The 23111-nt window shown below is 41.0% G+C and overlaps 5 protein-coding genes across 7 annotated transcripts in view; 2 read left to right on the top strand and 3 right to left on the bottom strand.

The window, feature by feature from the left end:
* LOC113401032 (E3 ubiquitin-protein ligase AMFR-like) overlaps window positions 1-3417 on the bottom strand; it is a 50544-nt gene extending 47127 nt beyond the window's left edge. For both annotated transcript variants that reach the window (XM_026640741.2, XM_064217759.1), the window contains exon 1: window positions 2892-3417. In XM_026640741.2, the coding sequence (XP_026496526.2) occupies window positions 2892-3200 (309 nt within the window). In that variant the 5' untranslated portion in view covers window positions 3201-3417. The remainder of the gene's footprint in view (window positions 1-2891) is intronic.
* Window positions 3418-3895: 478 nt separating this feature from the next.
* Window positions 3896-10377, top strand: LOC113401046 (protein VAC14 homolog). Of its 2 annotated transcripts, XM_064217662.1 has the most exons (14): window positions 3896-4105; window positions 4238-4388; window positions 5441-5671; window positions 5763-5980; window positions 6172-6292; window positions 6756-6879; window positions 7462-7679; window positions 7756-7936; window positions 8010-8115; window positions 8255-8426; window positions 8503-8621; window positions 8837-8916; window positions 9463-9598; window positions 9683-10377. In XM_064217662.1, the coding sequence occupies exons 1-14, from the start codon at window positions 4005-4007 to the stop codon at window positions 9831-9833; spliced, it is 2109 nt and encodes a 702-aa protein (XP_064073732.1). In that variant the 5' UTR covers window positions 3896-4004; the 3' UTR covers window positions 9834-10377. The 2 variants fall into 2 exon arrangements, 1 of the variants encoding a protein (XP_064073732.1); XR_010309422.1 differs by lacking the exon at window positions 9683-10377 and having other exon boundaries at window positions 8259-8426; window positions 9463-9584.
* A 510-nt stretch (window positions 10378-10887) lies between these two features.
* Window positions 10888-15652, bottom strand: Ikkepsilon (I-kappaB kinase epsilon). The gene is made up of 6 exons (XM_064217661.1): window positions 14707-15652; window positions 14160-14387; window positions 13210-13345; window positions 12955-13106; window positions 12064-12665; window positions 10888-11463 (listed from the first exon to the last, which is right to left on the bottom strand). The coding sequence occupies exons 1-6, from the start codon at window positions 15451-15453 to the stop codon at window positions 11121-11123; spliced, it is 2208 nt and encodes a 735-aa protein (XP_064073731.1). The 5' UTR covers window positions 15454-15652; the 3' UTR covers window positions 10888-11120.
* Window positions 15653-16395: 743 nt separating this feature from the next.
* Window positions 16396-20795, top strand: LOC113401044 (splicing factor Cactin). Its single transcript, XM_026640757.2, has 11 exons — window positions 16396-16623; window positions 16693-17028; window positions 17281-17518; window positions 18200-18374; window positions 18905-19038; window positions 19124-19276; window positions 19351-19474; window positions 19565-19700; window positions 19788-20231; window positions 20324-20468; window positions 20586-20795. Coding segments are annotated over exons 1-11 (2076 nt in total). The 5' UTR covers window positions 16396-16621; the 3' UTR covers window positions 20775-20795.
* Window positions 20796-21583: 788 nt separating this feature from the next.
* Nd-30 (NADH dehydrogenase (ubiquinone) 30 kDa subunit) lies at window positions 21584-22512 on the bottom strand. The gene has a single exon (XM_026640748.2). The coding sequence runs from the start codon at window positions 22424-22426 to the stop codon at window positions 21626-21628; it is 801 nt and encodes a 266-aa protein (XP_026496533.1). The 5' UTR covers window positions 22427-22512; the 3' UTR covers window positions 21584-21625.
* Window positions 22513-23111: the final 599 nt, after the last annotated feature.

Here is a 23111-nt window from a genome sequence, read left to right as displayed (position 1 = left end):
ATAAGTACACTAACCTTTGAGTACAAAAAATCGAAAAATATTGTTCAATACGTTCTTATCTTATGACCAAAAAACTTAACGATATTAATTCTTTGATCGGTTCTAAAGAATAGTTCATCATTTAAATATAGTATTTAAAGTTAAAACGAAGTTCAGTCCAGTCACGCTCTTTTATTATTAAATATTAAGACTATTATTTCAATACTTATTTCAAAATTCGAGTTCTTGTCATTGGTTCTCACTTATTGGTTTTGAGAAAGGCAGGAAAGTTGCTAGTATTATTTTTACAAGGTGTTTCTCACGCCTTAATTTGACGAGTATCCTTACAAACTCAAGTCCGGTTTCCTTCAAGAAACGACTCGTTTTGCTTACGGATAGTAGGATTGTCTACGATGCGTAATTCAGAAGCAACCATTGGCTCAGAAGGCTTACCGATAGCGGGTTAGTGAATGAAGATGACAGATAATAGTGGTTATTTAAAAAATGTAAACGCTAATTTAGACGACAAATAAGAAGGGTTTTTTTTTTTATACTGTATATCACATTGCAATGTAGATTGTATGAAACATTACAGAATTACGACATAATTAGACTAATACTCCTTCGGACGTTAGTCACTAAAAAGAATTAACTTTTAAATTAATACAACAAAAAAACGTTATTCATTGTTTTATTGAATCATTGCCCCAAAAAACTAGTTAGTTTAATTTGTCGTGCCTTTTTTAATTTGCATTATAATTGAACTTCCCTAAATAGATAATGTAAAAATCAACATAAGACATGACTAACGAGTTCCATTAATAAAGTTTATATCTGATATCAAACCAGAGGTTACACTTGTCTATATGACATCATATTCATACATTTTAAATATGCCATATTACATACTGAAAATAAATAACATTTTGAATAAAAAGTTTATGCAAAGACATTGCTTCATTCTTTTAATTAATTTTAGTTGATATATTTAACATAAAATATTTTACTTTGTATTTAAATTTAAATTATTGTAGATAATACGAGGGTGAATCAAAGTTCTTGGATTTTATATAAAAGTAGAATACAAAAATAATAATAATTGAATTGCATAATATATTATACATTATTCATCATAAATGGCACAAAAAAAAAAAACATTTCCAAATGTTTAAAAAACTCACCTACGGCGCCATAACCGCGGCCTCACATTAAGTTTCCAAGACATACTTTGTCTCTTAGTTTCGGATTATTTTTGTTTCTTCGTAATTCTTCTATCTTCTTAAACCCAATTTCTCTTCTACCTTTTTTACATTCACCCGAAACGAATCGTTGCGAATGTAGAAAATGGCAATGCATCCTCCTCTAATCTTCTGCTGCATGTCCAATACATTTTTTTTTCGAAGTCATATTAGCGCTATTACGTCAGATGTTTTCAGGTACAGAATCTTTTTTTTCTGTACCTGAAAACACCTCACCTAATCCGCATTTCTTCATAATTTTGCAGTTTATTACACGAATAAAATGATGAAATCACGTGACACTACATAAATATTGTGCGATATCACACAAACGAAAAAAATATATACATCCATACACTTGAAAGAAATTTTTAATTCACCCTCATATGTTAACATAATCATTAAAAAACATAATAGCTTACAAAGATTTTTATCCAAAATAACTAAAAGAACCAAGATATGTCTTTCATCCTATTTCTTAATAATTTCTTCTAAACAATACAATATTACATGAATGAGGAAAAAAGTCTTCTCCTCTACAATAGAAAGTCTTCTCCTCTAAAAATGAACCAATAATGTTATTATTTAACATTTATCTATTCAAGAGTTTTAAACATAAAATGACTACTACCTAGTTTTAAGGAGCTTTACCTAGTGTTTATATTTAAATGTAGACAACAGAGTTATAGGTGGTAAAAACTTTCGGGCGATAATAGCTGGTGTAAAGAATTGTGGTATTCTGGAGCATTTGAAGCATTTATTAGCATTTGTAAGGTGTACAGATCTTGAGTCAGAGATTTTGGCACAATACCATTGGATGAAAGCACTATTACCCTGTACAAAGAGACTAAAGTAATAATTAAAAATAATTTGTTTAATATAATTACCTGAACTCTTTATTAATAATACAATCATCCATTCGGCGATCCTCTTTTATCTCTCCTAATTAATATAATTATATAAACATTGTTTCATTGCATTATATACACAACAATATTAACTAATAAAAAATTGGAAAATAGTCATAGTCAGACAGGTCTTTGAAGGTTTTCAAAGCAACCAATGTTAATTGATTATTCTTTCTATCATTTACCTTCATTGCAAACAAAGAGAATTATGTTAAATACATTCTAATTACTTTTCTGTTAAAGATTATTATATTTTAATATTTGACTTTTATTGACTGAAAATTTTTCATTACATAAAATAAGGCAATTTGTGACTTAGTATTTAGCTTAGAGATAAGCCATTACCATACCCTAATATCATAATTAAAAAAATATGCTGTAATATACTAAACCAAAAACACACACAACACAGAGTATTTTCTATAAATAATATAGTAAACCAAATAAAATTTGTTTATCAGTATTGTGGTCATGACTATAATTGTATTTAATTATTGTTTTGACATTTATAATTGTTCCTAATAATTTAGGTTAATTAATTAACCACTTACTAATTTTAAGATATATGAACAAGTGAAAATGGTAAATTTGATATTACTGATCTAGACATTTTTTTCTTCACTATGGTCTTAAGTCTTTAAAAGTCTTAAGAGTTAACTAAACCATGGCCTTAGCTTTTCCTTGTTACTTTAAATAAAATATATTCTCAATGTAATAAGCAATTTACTATAAGTTTATGAAATAAAAATCCATAAATAGTACTCACCCACATACACAATGGCTCCTGCATCATAAAGGTCATCACTTCTAGAAATTGGTCGCTAAAATTCTTCGTATCGGTCATCGGAGGCTCTGCAATTACCGCTGTTACCGCTGGTTGCACCATCTTCGCCGCTTCGCCTTCTACGATCCCCGAGGCTGTCTCCTGTTTCTGCAGGGTTGTGTTAGCCTTCCAGTTCGGATCACTCGTCACATTCACGGCATAATACATGGCTACCGATAGCAATAAAACACTTCCCGCCGAGTAAACCTTGAGATTCGGCAAGGGCAACCTGTCTAAGAGAGTCACAGGCATCTTGAATGTTCTCCACTAAATAACTAATACGTAAATTGAACACCGGACCAACCAACCCTCTGAGAAATTGGAAACATTGAATCGCTTACAAATGTAAATTTATCCAAATAACATCGCCGAGATAATAACAACACATTCCCCGAATAATAAAATGTCAGACAAAAGCGACCGCGCGTGACTGAAACTCGCAATTTATATGAAATTATTTATTTTTATGCGTCAACTATTATCGATTGAAGGAAGGTTACTCGATGCTATCGATACTCGATGAATCCTGCTGCCTGCAGTCGATTACTTCGGTTAAATCGATTTCTGTTTACAATAAATATTGTAACTTATCACGGTTTGTGTGTACTTTTTTATAAAAAAATTACAACAAACAATGACAAAGTAATATTGAACTAAAAAAAATGCTACATAATGTTATAACTAGATATTTAAATTGTACTCTGTAAAATAGCAATGCCACAACGATAGAACAATTCTTTCAAATGAATCGATTTTAAGTCGATTTCACAAATAAAGCAATTTGAACATAAGATAATTAATAAAATGGCTATAATTATTTTTCGTTTATATTTTTTGAATATTTTAGATATTTTATAGTAAATATTTATAAAGTACACTTTACTTATCAATATTATTTATGCACAATTCCGAACCGAAATAGATAGCAATGAAGTTGACGTTGTCAAATCGGCAATTTAGTGACACTTCGACTTAGAGGAGGTATCGAAAAATATTGTTTTTTTTACGAATAAATAAGTGAAATTTATATACAAATATTGCAAAAATATATTCGAAATGACTGAACGAGACTACGCTCCTTTAAGTGCAGCATGTGTCCGAGGGTTGTGCGATAAACTATATGAAAAAAGGAAATTTGCAGGTGTTGAGATAGAAAAGTATGCTTATTTTTGTATTTCTTATAATCATTTTACGATTACTTCGGCTTCTACTTTTTAAAACAATACATTATTACTTAATAAATATAAGAAAACACCATAAATTATGAATAATGTTTATTTAACTTACAGAATGGTTAAAGACTTCAATGATGCCAACAATACTAATCAAATAAAACGATTAATTCGTGTTCTTGGACAAGATCTCATGTCTTCCACCAACCCTAATGTTAAAAATGGAGCTCTGATGGGTCTTTCTTCAGTTGCAGTGGGCTTAGGAAAGGTAAAGTACATCTGTACGTAGAACTCAAACCCTAGACCAGTGATTCCCAAAGTCGTCCAGGTGGACACCCAGGGGTCCACGGGAGACTTGCTGGGGGTCTACGTAGGCGTGAATAAAAAAATGGGGATCCATAAGATGTTAATGGGGGTCTACGAAAACTTATCTGCTTTTGATAGTAAAGAGCAAAAATGTAAGCATAGTTTTTATAAGGGCCTACCTACATTGTTTTAAGTACCTAACTAAGCAGATAATATTTTAATAAGGCAAGCAACTGTTACTTGTCCAAACTTGCGTAATCTATATTACGAACAATTTCGTGTACAGACTTGTAAAGCGCTATCCGCCCAACAATGATTAATGCTTGTTCAGACATGAACTTGATCACCACTATAAATACTTGATGCCAAAGGTACCAACCTTTTTTTTTTTTTTTTTTTCATCCTCAGTTTGGAGAGAATCACTAACAAATTCATAGATTTTAGGGTTACTAACGATAGAATTAAATGCACCAATATTAAACAAATTTAAATTTAGTTCATATTTTAGTGTTTCTCTCAAACTGTGGTTACACATGCCAATAGGTGGTCCACGAGAAAAATAAGTTTGGGAGCTACTGCCCTAGACCCTATATTGATTATATCAGCATCATGTAGACTAATAAATAATTATTTACTGATTCTTATAATAAATATTATTTACTTGTCACTAGAGTAACATTTTTTATTAAAAATGCACATGCAAATACATACAAGTACGCTTTGTTTGCCTGCCCGAGTAGGTACCAATCACTCATCACATTAAATTGTGACATCTAACAGAAATTTACAAGTAAAGTCATGTTATAATTTGGAGGGAGAGTGAGCCGGTGTAACTACAAGCTTTGGCTACTTATTCCTTGATCATAACTTCTTAGTTCCTGTGACGTTGGTACATTGAAAATGAATGATGGCTAATATTTCTTTGAATAAAAACATATACACACTAAAATATCATGGCATGGATATCTTGTGTGTGGAGATATATATAAATATAACAAAATATATCTTTAATAGGGTTCTGTAACATACATTGGGGAGCTAACACACCCAATCGTGGCCTGTCTGGGAGAGAGCGAGGCGCGGGTGCGCTACGCGGCCACCGAGGCGCTTTTCAACGTGCTGAAGATCGCGCGGGACGCCGCCTTGACGCAGTTCCCGCTCGTGTTCGACGCGCTCGCCAGGCTGGCCGCGGACCCCGAGCCGCAGGTCCGGCAGGGGGCCGAGCTTCTCGATAGACTAGTCAAGGTATCCCGTCGTTTGATTTGCACTTATGGCAAAAAATAGGCGTTAAAATAATGCATCGAATACGAGTAGCAAGTGTGCACGGTGTACGCAGGACATCGTGACGGAGAGCCCGTGCCTGGAGCTGTCGCGCGTGGTGCCGCTGGTGCGCGAGCGCATGTACACGCGCAGCGCGGCGGCGCGGCAGTTCGCGGTGGCGTGGGTGTCGGCGCTGGACGCCGCGCCCGCGCTGGGCCTGCGCCGCCACCTGCCCGAGCTGCTGGACGGGCTGTTCACGGTGCTGGACGACCCCAACCCGGAGATCAGGCGCATGTACCTACGCTCTGCCGACGCCGGCTCACTAGCTATTCGAATCGTTTCATCTTTGATCGAGTAGATATCGCTGACGATAACATTTCCCATGAAATAAATTTAATAAAAATATTTTTTTATCGTTACCGCTATCTTGTCTTATAATTGTAAATCATAACTGAAGCTGGACATTAAATTTGAAATGTTTCTAGGTGTGACGTTCAATTGAACGAGTTTCTGCGCAGCATAAAGAAAGACCCGTCGGAAGTTAACTTTGAAGCGATGATCAACATTCTCATCACGCACGCGCAGTCTACAGAAGAGTTATTACAAGTTAGTTAATGGTCTATAGCAAAACGAAATCCACTAAGTAAATAACTATAAATGTATCATAATTCGTTTTTGATTAAAAGTCATTAGGAAGTTCAAATTAGTCACGTTACCTGATAATATGATTTTCAATCGATACAAAAACCCGTTTACGAGGATAATTAGAGACTCAGCTCCGCAGCATGCGCATTTAGAAAAGTTAGAAAACTAACTGACGTTGAAACTACTCCGTTAGTATGCTTTGATTTTTATAGTATTCAGGTCTTCATTCCGCAAAAAGAGCTGTCCGATTTACTTATAATGTTGGAGCTCGAGACTTAGGGTTGTTTTCCACCCTTAAGGGTGTAAAGCAGGGGCTAGGAGTTTGTGTTTTATATATATATAAAAACGTGGCGTTCAGTATTTGCTGGTGTCCAGGCAGACTAGACGTGTATATATAGCCGCGCGTGTGTGTGCGTGTGCGCAGCTGACGGCCGTGACGTGGCTGAAGGAGTTCGCGGAGCTGAGCGGCGCGGGCGTGTTGCCGCACGCGTCGGGCGTGCTGCGCGCCGCGCTGCCGTGCCTCGCCTACACCGACGAGCCGCGCAAGAGTATCCTTTGCGCCGCTGCACCCGCGCTCGGCCCGCCTCACTCAACTGCTCGTAACTCGTCACGTTATGATTTCAATCCGAAATCGACCGGGCCTCTGGCTGGTGGCGCGACTGGGTGTCAAATTAATAATGGTCACGGACCAGAATATTCTGGTAATAATATATCGCAGGCACGTTTAAGAAGATTTCAATTTCCGCGAGATCGCTTTGGTGACTGAGGACGTGTGCATTATATCGTCTTCACTGATCGAAGCGACCTATTTGGCTTTAAAATTAAATGCCGTTTTTCGGTCAGGTGTCTATACGAGACTACGTAGCCGTGTTTTTTTTTATGGATAATCGATTGATGTTGTTTAAACCACGCTTATTCTTTTCGACCTTGGGTTTCAGTGACTTTTCTCGAGGTCAGCGATGGAATTTCATTAGATAACATTTTAAAATTGTGTCTCATTGTGCCTTCTTCCTCCTTGGTCAGCGTAACTGAAACTGAACCATGGCCGACACAACCGATTACTCGCAAATATAATGAAATTTTATAACGTATGAATAGGACGCGATAAATCCTTACGTCGAATAACCCAGAGATACGCGAAACGGCAGCCACCGTGAACCTTCAGCTGACCAAACTCGTATCGGATGCCCCGGAAATCCGAGTGGGCGAGGAGGAGGGGGAGGGGCCGCGACTGCACCTCGACGCGGTGGTGGAGGTGCTGACGCAGATGCTGCACCACAGCTCCGTGCACACCAAGGTGGCCACGCTCGACTGGATCCTGCACCTGTACAACAAGCTGCCGGCCGAGGTGAGATCCTTCGCCGCGGGGCTCCCACCGCAGGAAACTCGCGACCGCCAGGTGTAACGGCAGGCCGTCGCCGCAGATGTACGCGCGCACGGAGCGCGTGTTCGTGAGCGTGGTGGGCTGCCTCACGGACGCCGCCGACGACGTCGTGCGCCGCGCGCTCGCCGTGCTGGCCGAGATCTGCTCCTGCCCCCCCGCCGCCGCCGCCGCCCCCGCCGCCCCCGCCGCCGCCGCCGACGCCTCGGGCGCTGACTCATACGGTACGGAGCGCGCGAGGCGAGTTTCCGAGTCATACTATATTGTTTTCTAATAACCCTGTCGGTTGTCTCGCAGGCGATTTGGAAAACAGCCCGTACTATCACAAGTTCCTGAACGCCCTCCTGAGGCTGCTCGCGGCCGACGAGAACCTCTTGGAAGACAGGGGAGCGTTTATTATAAGGTCATTGAGGTTTACATTTCCATACATTAGATATATCGAAATCGGTTCCTATTATGTATTAGATCGGACAATAGTCCTGTTGTTAAAAAACGCACGCTTAGTACCGAGCATCAGTCGTGACGCGAGGCGCGCTTTGCAGACAGCTGTGCGTGCTGGTGGGCGCGGAGGCCGTGTACCGCGGCGTGGCGGGCGCGGCGCGGGCGCGCGAGCCCCGCCTGGCCGCGCGGCTGGCCGACGTGCTGGCCACGCTGCTGCTCACGGCGCCCGAGCTGCACCCGCTGCGGCTGCGGCTGCGCGCCTTCGACGACGAGGTCGGTAGAGTGCGGGGCGCGCGGGGAGGGGGGGGGGTCAGTGTCTGAGCGCGGTGGCTAACGAGCGTGTCGGCAGGCGACGGTGTCGCTGTTCCGCACGCTGTACCTGTGCTGGGCGCACAGCCCGGTGGCGCTGCTGGCGCTGTGCCTGCTGACGCACAACTACGCGCACTGCGCCGCGCTCATCGGCACCTTGTATCCTTTGAGTTCAAATTGTATTTACTTAGAGATAAATGGACATAACTACATAAACCGCCGAGCGGAAATGAATGACTTTTGTATGATTAAATAGAATTATGAATTACATTTGTTTTTCAAGTTATTTCCTCGGCTTTGAGACCGCTTCGAGAGTGAGTGGAATATCTGAATATTCATGAATTGGTTGATATTTTCTTTAACGAAGTTTTCAGCGGCGAACTTGAAATAACAGTAGATTTTTTGACGGAAGTCGACAAATTAGTTCAATTGATCGAATCTCCGGTATTTGCATGTGAGTATATCTTTATAAATTACAATGTCTATAACTTACTATTAAAAATTAAAAGGACTAAAAGTATCAAAAGCTTATAAATAAATTTAAAAACTGAAGTATTCATTACATAGTATAAAACAAAGTCGCTTACCTCTGGCTGTTAAACGCTGGCTGAACCTTACGAGATAGATCAAAATAATGTACTACAGTATTGTACACCTTAAGAAGGTCTAGAAGGTAGGTATATGTCTATCTGTCTATACTTACGAGAAATAAAGGCTTATTTTCGAAGCGAATATATACACTGTATAATGTTCAGCCAATATCAATACCTAACTGTGACACACTCTCCATTTGTACTAGGAACAAGGACATGCTAGTTACATCTGTTACTCGAATATAATAATCTAACATACGAGTACACCGGGCTACAACAGAATCCCGGAAAGAGAACAGCAATGATCAACTGTAAATAAGAAAATCGTTCGGGAAGGAGGCCGTCTCAGATACAAATATAAAAAGATACATTGCAACAGCTTCTGAAGGAACCGGTGTCCCCCCCAGACCTGCGGCTGGAGCTGCTGGGCGGGGCGGGCAGCGCGGAGCTGCGCGCGGCGCTGTTCGGCCTGCTCATGCTGCTGCCGCAGAGCGAGGCCTTCCACGCACTGCGGCGCCGGCTGCACTGCGCGCCGCACGACATGTGAGTCCGCACCGGCCGGCCGATACAGAGGCCGATCGCCGCGCTCGCGGTAGCATGTTGTAATACGAGCCCCGTACCCGGCAGCACGGCCCCGGCGGCGCCGCCGCAGCAGCAGTGGGAGCTGGACTTCCCGGCGCTGCTGGCGGAGTTCCGGCGCGTGCAGGCCGCGCACCGCGACCACCGCATGCTGGAGCGCCGCCTCAGTCGCGCGCGCCTCTTCGACCCGCGCACGTAGCGCGCGCGTAGCGACCCGTAGCGCACCCGTAGCGCGCGCGTAGCGCAGCGCAGCCCGCACGATCATTTGTTTACGCCGTGCGTGCGCTCGGCTCGCGGGCTGCGGTCCCTCCGCTTCTTCCGGAGAACTTGCATACCTGCTCGATCGTGAACTGCTCTTACGAGATTGAACAGCTAGTTGTAAATAAATCTAAGATCTATACGATGAGTTCGATACTATATATTTAATTATTCAATTTGCGAAGCGATGACAGTTTTCTATCTCCGATGGTTTGACGAGGAACCAACGGCGCTAGAAAGCTGGCGAACCCAAAGAGCACATTACAACAGAAAGCTATTTCGCCCCAGAGCGCACCTGTGCCGTTAGTTCATGTTTCGTGCCGCAATAGCGCTTGTTCACGCGAATGTTCGATGCTTGCGATGAGTGAGTAGAAATTTATTGACCGAACGAAAGTAGCAAATATATTTATAATCAAAGATTCATGTATATACATTATAGATATTTAAGACTTGAATTTTATAGAATATACGATAAGCACATTCCATATAGAAGTTTTATTTAAAAAAATAAAAAACCGTTTAATCTGTATCATATCGTTTATATATCTTATAAAACACAACATTACCCTTATGTAAACTACAACATTTTGTAACGTATTCATACTAGATAAATATACATATCATAGAGCACCAATACTTATTAATACGTAGGCAAACAATTGATACAATCTTCCCTGATGCCCTTACAGCCTTAATTACACTTACATATACGTCAGTTTATCAGCACCGAACGGCACACGGATATGCCTTAAGTCAAACCTCCAACTAATACTCGTGTCACACATTTAAACCTTGTCTCCCGATAAACGTCCGACTACTGGATATGTTGAGGAGTTAAATCGATTTCGTCACATCACTCTATTGTACTGATTTACCTATCTAATATTTCGCTAACATCACTATTTTTACTAAGAATAAAATAATGTAAAACCGGAAGTGATAGTCATTTAGGAAATGGAACATTCTCTGAGATCCGTAGCATACGGGAGCACGGTCTCGGGCCGCCTCACGTCACCACGCACGCGGACTTGGAGTGCGGCGCGACCTCGCAGCGCTCGAGCGCCTCGTCGTCCCGCGGCAGCGAGCCCGCCTCGCGGGAGCCCGCCGACTCGTAGATGACCGTCTCGATGCCGGACTCCGGCGACGACGCGGACGCCGACGCCGACGACCGGTCGGACTCCGACTCCGAGTCCGAGTCCGAGGGCGCGTCGCTGTCGGCGGGGCTGTGCTAGGGCGCGTCGGCCGTGAGGTGCAGCAGGCGCGCCACGAGCGCCGAGCTGCAGGCCACGGCGGCCGCCACGTCGTCGTGCGCGGCCAGCAGCGCGCGCACGCCCGCGCCGCCCGCCGCCACCCCCGCGCGCCCCTCGCGCCGCGCCGCGCCCTCGCCCGCGTCGGGCCGCAGCGCGCCGAGCTGCGCCTGCGCCTGCGCCTGCGCGTCGCCCACGAGCGCACGCGTGCGGTGCTCGGCGTCCTGCAGGCGCGCCGCCAGCGCCAGCACCTTCAGCTCGGTGCTCGACAGGTCCTTGTCCAGGATCTGAGTTTGCAGGAAAACCGTTTGTGCGACCTTGTACCTGCGATCGAAGATTATGACATCATTATTCGTGTCGCCCCGTTCCGTTTCGCCGACTGGCGATGCCGCTCTCGATGCCCCGCGTCCGGTGGTCCTGCTCATTATACAGACGATCGGTGGTATCTGAGAGGTTAGGTCAGTTAAATTACTCGTACTTAACCTCCTTCATTTCCAATTACATTATAAGTGACATTTAATAAAAAATGACTAAACCATCTAGGCGGAAACCTAACCCACCGTTTCCCAAACGGGTGACTGACTGATAACAATAATCATGACATTTACTCTGCCTATCTGACGACGCTTGTAAAAGACCTTTCTATTTGCTTTACATTTAGACTACGTACACACCTTCATACAAAAAATGATGGTGTTCTGGAATAGGTTTGTATAGAAATCTACATAACCTAACCTCGTTATATATCTGCCACCCTCCAACACCATTTCTTTACCGCGAAAGGCAAAGGAATTTCCTGTCTCAGATTCATTATGCCGGACATGTGTACATATGTTTGTACCGAAGAGTTTTGCCTAGTGCGTCCTCCCTCATGGATGTTAAATGGCTAGTCCTCGACGAGCGAGGAGGCTGTGTCGGGCTCACCAGTCGGCGATGGCGTCGGCGCGCGCGCGGGCCAGCGGCGCGGCGCGCTGCAGCAGGGCGCGCGCGCGCCGGCCCGTCTCCGCCACCGTGATGCGCTCCAGCACGTGGAACTGCTCGTCGTTGTACGTCATGGAGCGCGTGGCGCGGTCGCGCACCAGGTGCTGCCACGACTCGCGCAGCCGCTCCACCAGCGTCTTGGCCTTGAGGTGCAGCCGCAGCTCGCTGGGGCACGGCGCGTGCAGCAGCGCGTCGTCCCAGTCGGCGCGCAGCGCGGCGGCCGCGTGGCGCGTGCGCAGCGCCGCGCCCGCCGCCCGCAGCGCCTCGGCCTCGTGCGCCACGAGCGCGGCGGGCGCGGCCCAGGCGTCGGGCGCGGGCGCGCGCGGGGCCAGCGCCAGCGCGGCGGCGGCGGCCAGGTCGAGCGCGCGCGCCGCGTCGTGCAGGCGCGCGGCGTGCGCGGCCAGCGCGTGCGCGCGCGTGGCCACGGCGGCCAGGCGCACGGCCAGCAGCGCGCCCCAGCGCGTCACGCAGGCGCCGCACAGCACGGACGCGGCGCACAGCGCCTCGACGCGCCGCTTGACGACGTGCCCGACGCTGCACGCCGTCTGAGGATACATTTTTGATCTTGGAAGCGCTCGTATCGAGATACGATACGATACTAATGATCCACTTAAACCAAAAATTAAAATAACACAGTAAATCATTGGCACCATTCCATGAATAAAAAAGACTTTTCAGTCTCCTATCCTAGTATACTATAAGTATAGCTTAATTAGGCGCGTATGTCGCGCGTAATTGATACAAACCGTAATCGTTTTCAAAGCATTCTCTGTTTACTCAAGTTTTCAGTGCGATTTAGCCTTAATGAATAGAAGATGATAACCGAGGGCGTACCTTGGCCTGCGAGGCGTCGTTTTCGACGGACACGATGTTCGGGAATACGGGGAACTTAGGTACCTCGGGCTCCGGTGCCATACTGACGTTGTTATTATTCTTGTTGAAGAGCATCAGGGGCACGTCGGCTGTTGTTTCCGGATAACTCTTACCTGTAAACATAATTTGTATGAAAGTTCACAGCTATAAATAGTATGAAAAAAAGTGAATCATCTTTATTTATAATTAATATTTATCTAATTAAGATGCACATACCGAGAGTATTTTCATCTATTTCACTGAGAAGTAAGACATCCTTGTGCAGTAGGATCTGGGATTCCGCGACAACGCTCGTCTGTTCGCAGATGTACGTCTGCAGATGCTCATATTTTTCCTCCGGTTTCAGGAAAACCTGTGGTTAATGATTAAAAACATAATTACAATACATTGAAGTTGATTATTGTCTTACTTATTTCAAAAAAAATAAGTAATTACTAGAAAAGTTTAACATTTTTTATAGGATAAAAACTGTTTGCAGTAAAATAAATACGAAACAATTCTTTCGTAAAAAATTGCAATGAGTATTTATGAGCAAAAACTTCATTAGTATCGTTTAAATAGAAATCACAACAACTGAAATCATGTGTAACGGCTACGCAGTAAACGTAATACGTAATGTAGAGCGCGTCGTCAATAAAGTAACTACTAACTGTACACTCACATAAACACATTTCTGCTTTACTAATGGAATAGACAAAGGTTAACATATTTAAAAATGTAGTTTAATCAACTAAACACTACCGAAATATCACATCATCATCCTGTAATACCTCCCTATCCTGTTTACATCTTACTGACACATCCTTCTTCGTCACAAATAAATTACATTTTTATATAATGTGACAATAAACAAAGACCTTACTAAGTATGTTATGAAGTTAAAATAAATCATTAAATTTATTAGTATATAATAATATGTTGGTATTTATTAACAATGCAACATACCATTACATGCTATGACTTTCAAATTAAAACTATGCCAAGGATCTTGGTATAACAAATAATTGTTTGTTGAAAATGGATAGAAATAACATTTGAATTTTGAAGACTAAACTAATGCAAACTTTTAGTTTCAAATTATAAACTTAACATTTATTATATCTAAAATATTCCTTTTAATATAAAAATATAAATTTTGCAGCAAAAATTTTTTTTATAATAATTACCTTTATGCTAGCTGCTTTATTCACATGAAAAATGTGAACTGGTTTTGTCGATGTTACTGTTTGAACTTCTGAGAAAAATCTCTCAAAAGTCCATATTCTATGCGGGTCCACCTCCAGTAGTCCAGCCAGCAATGGTGTGACTAGTTTTCGGAGACCTAAACTTAGCTGACAGTGTGAAGGTAGTTCCCGACACCACTCTATAGGTCCATTTTCAGTTGTTTGTGTGCCCTGTAAAAAGACTTTAATCATTATAACTGCACTTTTTAGTCTTTATCTATTGTAACATTAATTCTAGTGCAACATCTTCTTTATTATATTTGTAAATTGTATACAATACTTTTTGCTTGCTGATTTTTGTCAAATCAGAGTGTATTTTTGTTTTACTTTGACTATCCATAAGTAATTGTAATTTTTCTCTACTAATAAAGCATCAATTGACAAGTATCAAGTTTTCTTTTAAATTGGAGAGGAAGCTTTAGCCCAGCTTTTACAGGCTGAAGAAACTATGTGGATTGAAAATGTATAGTTTATTTGAATGCTAACTTACTGAAATGACTCCAGAAGCTTTCTTTGTTGTAATATAAAACATTGTCTCCTTATTTTTCCGTCCACCATATGGCCTAAAAGGCAACTGTCCTGTGGCTACATGGTAAAGTGTCACACCTATTGACCACAAGTCCACAGTTGCTCCAAAACTCTTCCCTATTGGTTTTCTTAAAACTGCTCGTTCATACATATCAGGGTGAAGGTACTCCTCAGTTCCATACAGGGATACAAACTGCTCCTCCTCTTGTAACTCTCTTGCTGCTCCAAAATCGGTCAACTTATATGTGGTAGTGCCATCCTCACTTATAAACTTCATAATATTACCAGGTTTTAAGTCTCTATGTACCAGATTGTTGTCGCGTAAATGCTTCATACCGGCAGTCAAATGTTCTAGCACGAGTAAAAATTCGTGCTCTTGTAGCCCATATGTATTTTCAGGATCATCAAGAATGTTAAATAAACTTCCACCTGTACATAGTTCCATAACGATGACCTTACCCCTTCCGTCCTGTTCTTCCTCAATAGCTAGTAATTTAACTATGTTCTCATGTTTCACTTTCTTCAGAACTTCGAATTCACGCATCTGCACTTCGTGAGGTCTCATGTGACTTAGTTGATTAAAAGTCTTGACAGCAACTGGTTCTCCATTGTTCTTATTAACACCCTGAAAAACAGCGCCAGTAGCTCCCTTTCCTAATACACTAGTCGTACACCATACATAATTTTCTGATCCTCTTAGAAAGGACATTGTTATTTGCGTTAAATATCTCACTTAATTTAAATCTAACTTAATAAAATCTCTGTAAACTCTCCTTTGGATTTTCTTAACTAGTTTTCCAATTGTTTTTAATATTGAGTGTGTCTTTAAATTATTCTTTACTTCGTTTTCACTTTCATTTTATCTATATTATTGCACATAACAGCAGCTTGGCCTCTGACTGTTTAACACTGTATTCTGTAATAATGTAATGAACTTACTGACATTGACAGTTTATAGTGATGACATTGTTAAAAAAAAGTGCAGTTGCTGGTAAGTTCATCAGGATTCAGGATATCAGTTACCAATCAAGTACAGAATTTCCTCTTCACTGAGTTAATGTAAACTTGGTAAAAATTAAATTTCTCTGAAACCATAGTATAAACAAAACATAAATATGTAAAAAAATCATAAAAAGATACTTTTTACGTATATTCTATTACGATATTCACACATTAATACATAAAATTTAATAGATGACAAATGAGCAAAAATATCTAATAAGGTGTTTCAACTATTAATGAGCAAAATAATCAAAATCAAACTATACTTTATTCATGTAGGCTTTTACAAGCACTTTTGAATCGTCATTTAACAGACCATTTAAAGTAAAGCCACCACCGGTTCGGAATGTAGATTCTACCGAGAAGAACCGCCAAGAAACTCAGTAGTTACTCTTTTTCAACATCTAAAAATACAGTCATGTTAGTTAAATACAATGTATATTATAATATATGTATGTCATGTCTCTTGCCTGGAAGTCAACAATAATTGTATTAATGACTATAACTACGGTGTAAATACCTAAAGAGTCGAGATTTTTGGCTTAAATACTCTGTGACATAAAAATTTTATGCTACAGAATTAATGATCATGAATTATGATCATTTAGCAGACTGCCAATCAAGCTGTCATTTCATTTGACATTTCTTTTTTGTAAATAAATTAAGCAATAGCAATAAGGATTTAACAACTATTGAGCCTAAAACTCATAAATACTCATATATACGCCATTATATCAATATTATAATTGGTTGTAAAAATATTAAGCAGTTTTAAAAACATTTTGTGTTGACTTTTAGTTCAACGACTACGTACATTACTCGTGTCGTCTACCGTCTGCTATACAACATCTTACTATTATAACAGCAACCATAAAATGTATGTATTAACCATAATTAGAAAACCGTAAAATAATACAATATGCTTAAAAAAAAAATTACTTTGCAGGTCGTCAAAACATGTAAGCAGATACCGAGATGACTCTCGTGGAAGATCAGTCGAGCGTCGACGTGATACTTTACAGCGACATAAAGATAGATCCAAATCTAGGAGTCCTAAAAGAAAGCAAAAGTCTCTAAGCAGAGAGAGGAAAGATTCTAAACACAAGAAGAGTAAAAAGAAGAAGAAAAGAGCACACAGCAGTAGCTCATCGAGTAGTAGTGACAGTGATGAGGAGGAATTAAAACTGCTGCAGAGATTAGAAGCAGAACGACATAGATTAAAAGAAGAAAGGAAGAAGCAAAAGGAAATGTTGAAAGCTAATGAAACACCAGAAGAAAAAAGGTATTTTTATTCATACTACATACTTACAACCAACCTTCAATAAATGTAATAGATTCATGCTATTGTTATTGTATTAAGGGTAATGCAAGGATGATCATTATATTGAAAATTATTTGATCGAGATATGAAATAATGTAACTGAAAAAAAATCTTTTCACATTATCTTTCTGCTTTAAAAACAATTCACATAAATGCAATTAGTTTGTCAGTTGTCTATACATTTCATTAAGCTGATTTTATTGATGTTTCCAGAGCTAGAAGACTTCAGGAAAAACAGGAGAAGGAACGCAAGAGGCGCGAGCGTATGGGCTGGGACAATGAGTATCAGTGCTACACCAACCAGGATAACCCATTTGGAGACTCGGCACTCACACATACATTTGTATGGACAAAAAAACTTGCAAAGGAAGGTGTTAAGAATGTTTCACACGATGAGCTTGAAGCATTAAATAGACAAAAGCAGATGGAAAATAAGATAGAGCTAGAAAAGGTAACTTAGTGTGACTCTGCTTAACAAGATCAAATCACATAGAGCATTGAATAATAAATTAATTAAATATAATGAGTTTCTTACAAGTTCTTCTCAGTAAAATGTATTTTGCAAACTGGTGATTATGGCAACTATTATATAACTGGTAGTTTTTGAATTTAATTGAAAAAAGAAAAAAAAAACATGTAGAACCATTTTCATGTCTTATGGTTACATCAAAGTGACGTACCATATAATAGTATTATGTTTCATGATACTATGATAACACTAATGGAGCCATATCAATTAGTTACTTGACTAATTTTCCTAACCGCATACCTAACCATTGGAGCTTTGAATCAAAGTAATCCCTAATATATTGTGTTATCATTTAGTGTCATTTCTAGCGCCTAGCATTAGTCAAATATTTTTTTAATCGATATTGGCTTAAGTAAACATCTAATTTTTTTTTGACATTGGAGTCAAATTATTAGTTCAAAAACCCATATCAAAAGAGCAATTATGTTTCTTGCCATCTCTTCTAGCTGGAGGCTGCTCTCCGAAACGGTGGTAGCAGCATATTAGATAGCAGATGTTTAAATATTGACTTGAAGTTTACTCTAATAAAATACATATGATTCGACTAATTAGACATAATAAAGGAAAGAGGAAGTATTGAATGCGAGCGAGCGTCGTCAACAGGTGAAGCAGCGTCGGCTGGAGCGCGAGGCGGAGCGCGCGGCGCGCGAGGCGGAGGCGTCGGAGGCGGCGCGCGCGCGCGAGGCGGCGCAGTTCCACAGCTGGGCGCGCCACGAGGACGCCTTCCACCTGCACCAGGCGCGCCTGCGCTCGCAGATACGCATCCGCGACGGCCGAGGTGTCTGCGCTTTCCACTCTGCTTATAATTTACAGTTGCTTCACAATATGCTTACGGCAATATTATTTGTACCCATCGCAGTATAAATCTTTTTGAAAGAGACGGTGACAATTATTGTATAGATACGAGGAGGAAAGGTGGACTAGAAACACCTGGTTCCCGACTTTGCAAACTTAATAGGCGAGCCATATTCCTCAAAACAACATTATATTAAAGATAAAAAAGCGTGGAGATTGGCTTATGTAAACACAACACCTCAAACTCAAATATTCATTGATTTATAGGCAGGATATCATATAAAAATGTAATTGCACTTTACCGACATACCATATCATTAAATTGTGAAAAGAGTAAGTACTGAGTTTCTTGTCGATTTTTCTACCGAACTGATGGTAGCTTTACATATATTTCGACATTGTCACATGTCCTTTTTTTATGAGCCTACAATATTAAACAAATCAAAATATTCTTTTATTTTGATTTTCTGTTGTCTTAACTTTCAATATTTCAACACTGATTTCCCTCCGTAGCGAAGCCAATCGATCTGCTGGCTTGGTACGTGAGCTCCGAGCAATGCGTCGACGCGTTAGAGATGCACGAGCCGTACACTTATCTCAATGGATTGAACGCGCAGGACTTGGAGGACCTACTCGAAGACATCAAGGTATGAGGGTGTACGGAAAAGGAGGACGATCAAACACGAACTCTTTGAGGACGAATGATTACGAAAACAACCTCGTGTTTCGCAGGTGTACAAAGAGTTGGAGCAGAACGCGAATCAGGCGTACTGGGAGGACGTACAGACCATCGTGGTGGACGAGCTGAGCAAGCTGCGGCGGCTGGCGGCGCCCGGCGCGCGGCGCGACGGCGTGCACCAGGCCGTGGCCGAGGACGTCACGCAGGTACCCCCCACCCCCCTCATCACACTTGGGTATTTCGGTAGGAAGGGTGCCACTACATCATACTTGCATTTCAGATATTCAAGGGCAAAACCGGAGTGCAGCTGGAGGCCCTACGTGCTCAGATCGAGCGCAAGATGAGCGCGCGGCGTGACGGCGTCGACGTGCCCTACTGGGAGAGTCTGCTCAGCCAGCTCAAAGGTGATTTCGAATATATAAATAAATAATTCAATTGATCGCTGATCACCAGTGTGTTTAATTTTTCTGTAACAAATAATGAATCGAATACAGCGCACATGGCCCGAGCTCGCTTGCGCGACCGTCACCAGCAGAACCTGCGCCGCAAGCTGCAGCTGCTCAAGCGCGAGCAGGGCGTGCAGCCCGCCGCCGACGTCGCCGCGCAGCACGACGCGCCCCACGAACGGCGGTACGTTTTCCGTTCACTTTGCTCCTTCGGGACGACTTCGAGTCTCCGAATATTGCGATAGTAATTACGATATGTTTTTTTCAACAGATCCAAGTCCCCGGAGGCCGCGGAGGCGCAGGAGTCGCAGTCGGAGTCGGAGCGCGAGGAGGAGGAGGAGTCGAGCGCGGGCCGGCTGCAGTACGCGAGCGGCGGGTACTCGCCCGTGTACCTGAGCGCCGGGGCGCTGGAGCCCGGCACGCTGGTGACGGAGGCGGCCGAGGACGAGCAGCGCCTCGCCTTCCTGCGCGCGCGCCTGCACGCCGCCAGCGCCGCCGACCACCACGCCGCGGCGCTGGCGGCCGCCAGTGCGCCGGCGCCGGGCGGCAGCGGCGCGACGGGCGCGGCGCTGGAGGCCACGGCGCGCCGCTCCATGGCGGGGGAGGGCGGCGCGGAGGGCGAGGGCGCGCAGTTCAGCGTGGAGCACGCGTTGCCCGACCAGCCCTACCTGTGGGCCGACAAGTACCGTCCGCGCAAACCCAGATATTTCAACAGGTGAGTGAGATTATAAGAATTGTGTTTTATGTCATGAATATCTCGCCCTCACTATGAAACCACTGAAGGTAACGGTATGATCGATCTTTCAGAGTACACACGGGCTTCGAATGGAACAAATACAACCAGACTCATTACGACATGGACAATCCGCCGCCGAAGATCGTGCAGGGATACAAGTTCAATATCTTCTACCCGGATCTAATCGACAAGAATGCGACGCCCGAATTTTCTCTCGTTAGTACTCCCTTTCTGATACATTAAAAGTTTCAGAATTTATATGTATCTATTTATTTATTTTTATCCTAGTAATAAAGTGATAAAACATATAAACTTATTAATGTTTTATTTTAGAAACCGTGTGCCGATAACCCTGAGTTCGCGGTACTGCGGTTCCACGCAGGTCCACCATACGAGGACATCGCTTTCAAGATCGTCAACCGTGAATGGGAGTACTCGTACAAGCGCGGCTTCCGCTGCCACTTCCACAACAACATCTTTCAACTCTGGTTCCACTTCAAGAGATACAGATACAGACGCTGAATTATACTGTTTGTAACACAATGCTTGTTTTATTTTAGTAATGTATGACTTGATATTACAACTCATGCATCCTACTGTTAAATATTTCATAACTTATCAGTAAATATGTCTATCCAAATGTTGGCACATTTAAATAAGTGATGTTCTTAAAATTGATTATTGCCCATAAGTATAACGTCAGTTTTGTTCTCAATACATTCTGATCCTTACATAATGATTGATTAATTTATTTATTCTGCTTTTCATAAACAGATCACAAAAGTAACACAAAATTAATTGTTCATTGAAATGTCCTTTTCCAATCTACAGTATTATTGTTAGAAATAATTAAAGCCAAGTGAATCGAAATTATTATTTTGTGAAAATAGAGCACAACCTCTTCACTTTTCAGATGTGCAATAAATAATGTCTATCTAACAATATGCCATTGATTTTTTAAATCAGTGGTAAGTTTATCAATTTTGCAGATTCTGGGTTGTGCCAATAAATTATTGATTTTTTTTAAAATATAATTCATGTAGGCTCATTAAATATATTTGTTTCTCATTCAGGTTAATTGTTTATTAGGTCATTAAACAAAGATCCTAATTAATGCATATTTTAGTTATTAAAAAAAATATTTATTAATTTTATATTAATTAATTATTATAGAGCGAGAATTTTAAATAAAAACCATTTTTACATCACTAATAATATAATCAACTTCCTTCTTTATTATATAAAGACATTCTTCAATAGTTGATTATTTCTTTTTTGTTTTAACTTCTAAGGGGTTCTACACATAGTTATTACTTTTAAAAGACAAATGATTATTTATTTTTTCATTATATTTATTTACTGGTTACACAAATCTATTCTTTTTTAGGTTGATCTCCAGATTGATTTACTACTTCTTCTGAAACAGGATTTCCACGGAAATTAGGGAACTGTTCCCATGGAGCACTAAGCTCAAAGCGTCTAAACTCCTGAGCCAATTCCAAAGGTTCAACTACAACTCTCTTCTGCTCATCATCATAGCGAAGCTCGACATACCCACTGAGAGGGAAATCCTTTCTAAATGGATGGCCTTCGAACCCATAGTCAGTCAAAATCCTCCTCAAGTCTGGGTGGTTTGCAAAGAAGACACCAAACATATCCCAAATTTCCCTTTCATACCAATTTGCAGCTTTAAATACTTCGCAAGCAGAGTCAACTGGCGTCAATTCGTCAGTATATGTTTTCACTCTAATTCTGGCATTGTAACGCAATGATAATAGATTGTATATAACTTCAAACCTGTAAGGTCGATTGGGAACATCCATGCCACCGATATCAACAAGACTAGCAAACTGTGCACTGTGATGATCTTTCAAAAATTGAAGTATTGGAATAACACCTTCAGGAGGAATAAGAACTTCCAATTCGTTACCTGCCGTTATCTGCACTTTTTGTACGTATTTCGGCATACATTCTGCGATATACTTGCCAAAATCAATTAATTGAGACTTTTGTAAAGGATCTAATTTGGCCACAGTAGGCCTGGTTTCTACCTGTGGTGTAGCTACATCTGTTTTTGTAGCCACTCGCTGGATTCCGGTGTATTGATTACTGTTTAGAACAGCACGTCCAAGGTTTTTTCCCGCACCAAGGGTGCGTTTTAATAAAAAAGACATTATTTTAGCCTATTTTTCGTTTTTCCTTACGTAATTATCTTTTCAATCGTATTATGAGTATGGAACTGGTATATATGTCATAAACATCAAAATTGTCAAATTGACGTATCGTAACCGTAAGATTGTAGGTTATATGCAAACATTTTTGCAAATTAGAGTTTAAGATTATTATTGGCATTTTATTAGAACAATTTTATCATTTATGTACTATATTTAATTAAATAAGTAATAAAATTTTCCAAAAATATTCACTGAGTTCTTCTCCTCTTAGATCAAGATTATTTATTTTACGAATTGGATATATTTTTAATTTCAAGGGGAGTATATTTCTTCAATAATAAATTAAATATATATATATTTAAATTTGGAATTGAATTGCATTAAATTATGCAATTATATTGCAGTAATATATCCCACGCGCTCTGAGAATGGACGGAACTATGTCAAAAATATTAAATATGGCATTCTTCAAACGAATCGATATCGATCTATAGCAAAAAAAATCTTAACAATAATTACCGAACCGATTCTGGTATGGTATGTAGATGTAGATTTATCTGCATTCAATTCAAATGTAAGAATTTTTTAGTATGATAGATTTTTCAAAAAATTTTTTATGACTCTTGATTGTAATGCTGCATACAAACAAACCGACAATATATATAGTATATAATTATATATAGGT

This window comes from Vanessa tameamea, chromosome 18 (assembly GCF_037043105.1).
Source record: "Vanessa tameamea isolate UH-Manoa-2023 chromosome 18, ilVanTame1 primary haplotype, whole genome shotgun sequence".
Classification (NCBI taxonomy): domain Eukaryota; kingdom Metazoa; phylum Arthropoda; class Insecta; order Lepidoptera; family Nymphalidae; genus Vanessa; species Vanessa tameamea.
This window is presented reverse-complemented; position numbering and strand designations above follow the sequence as displayed.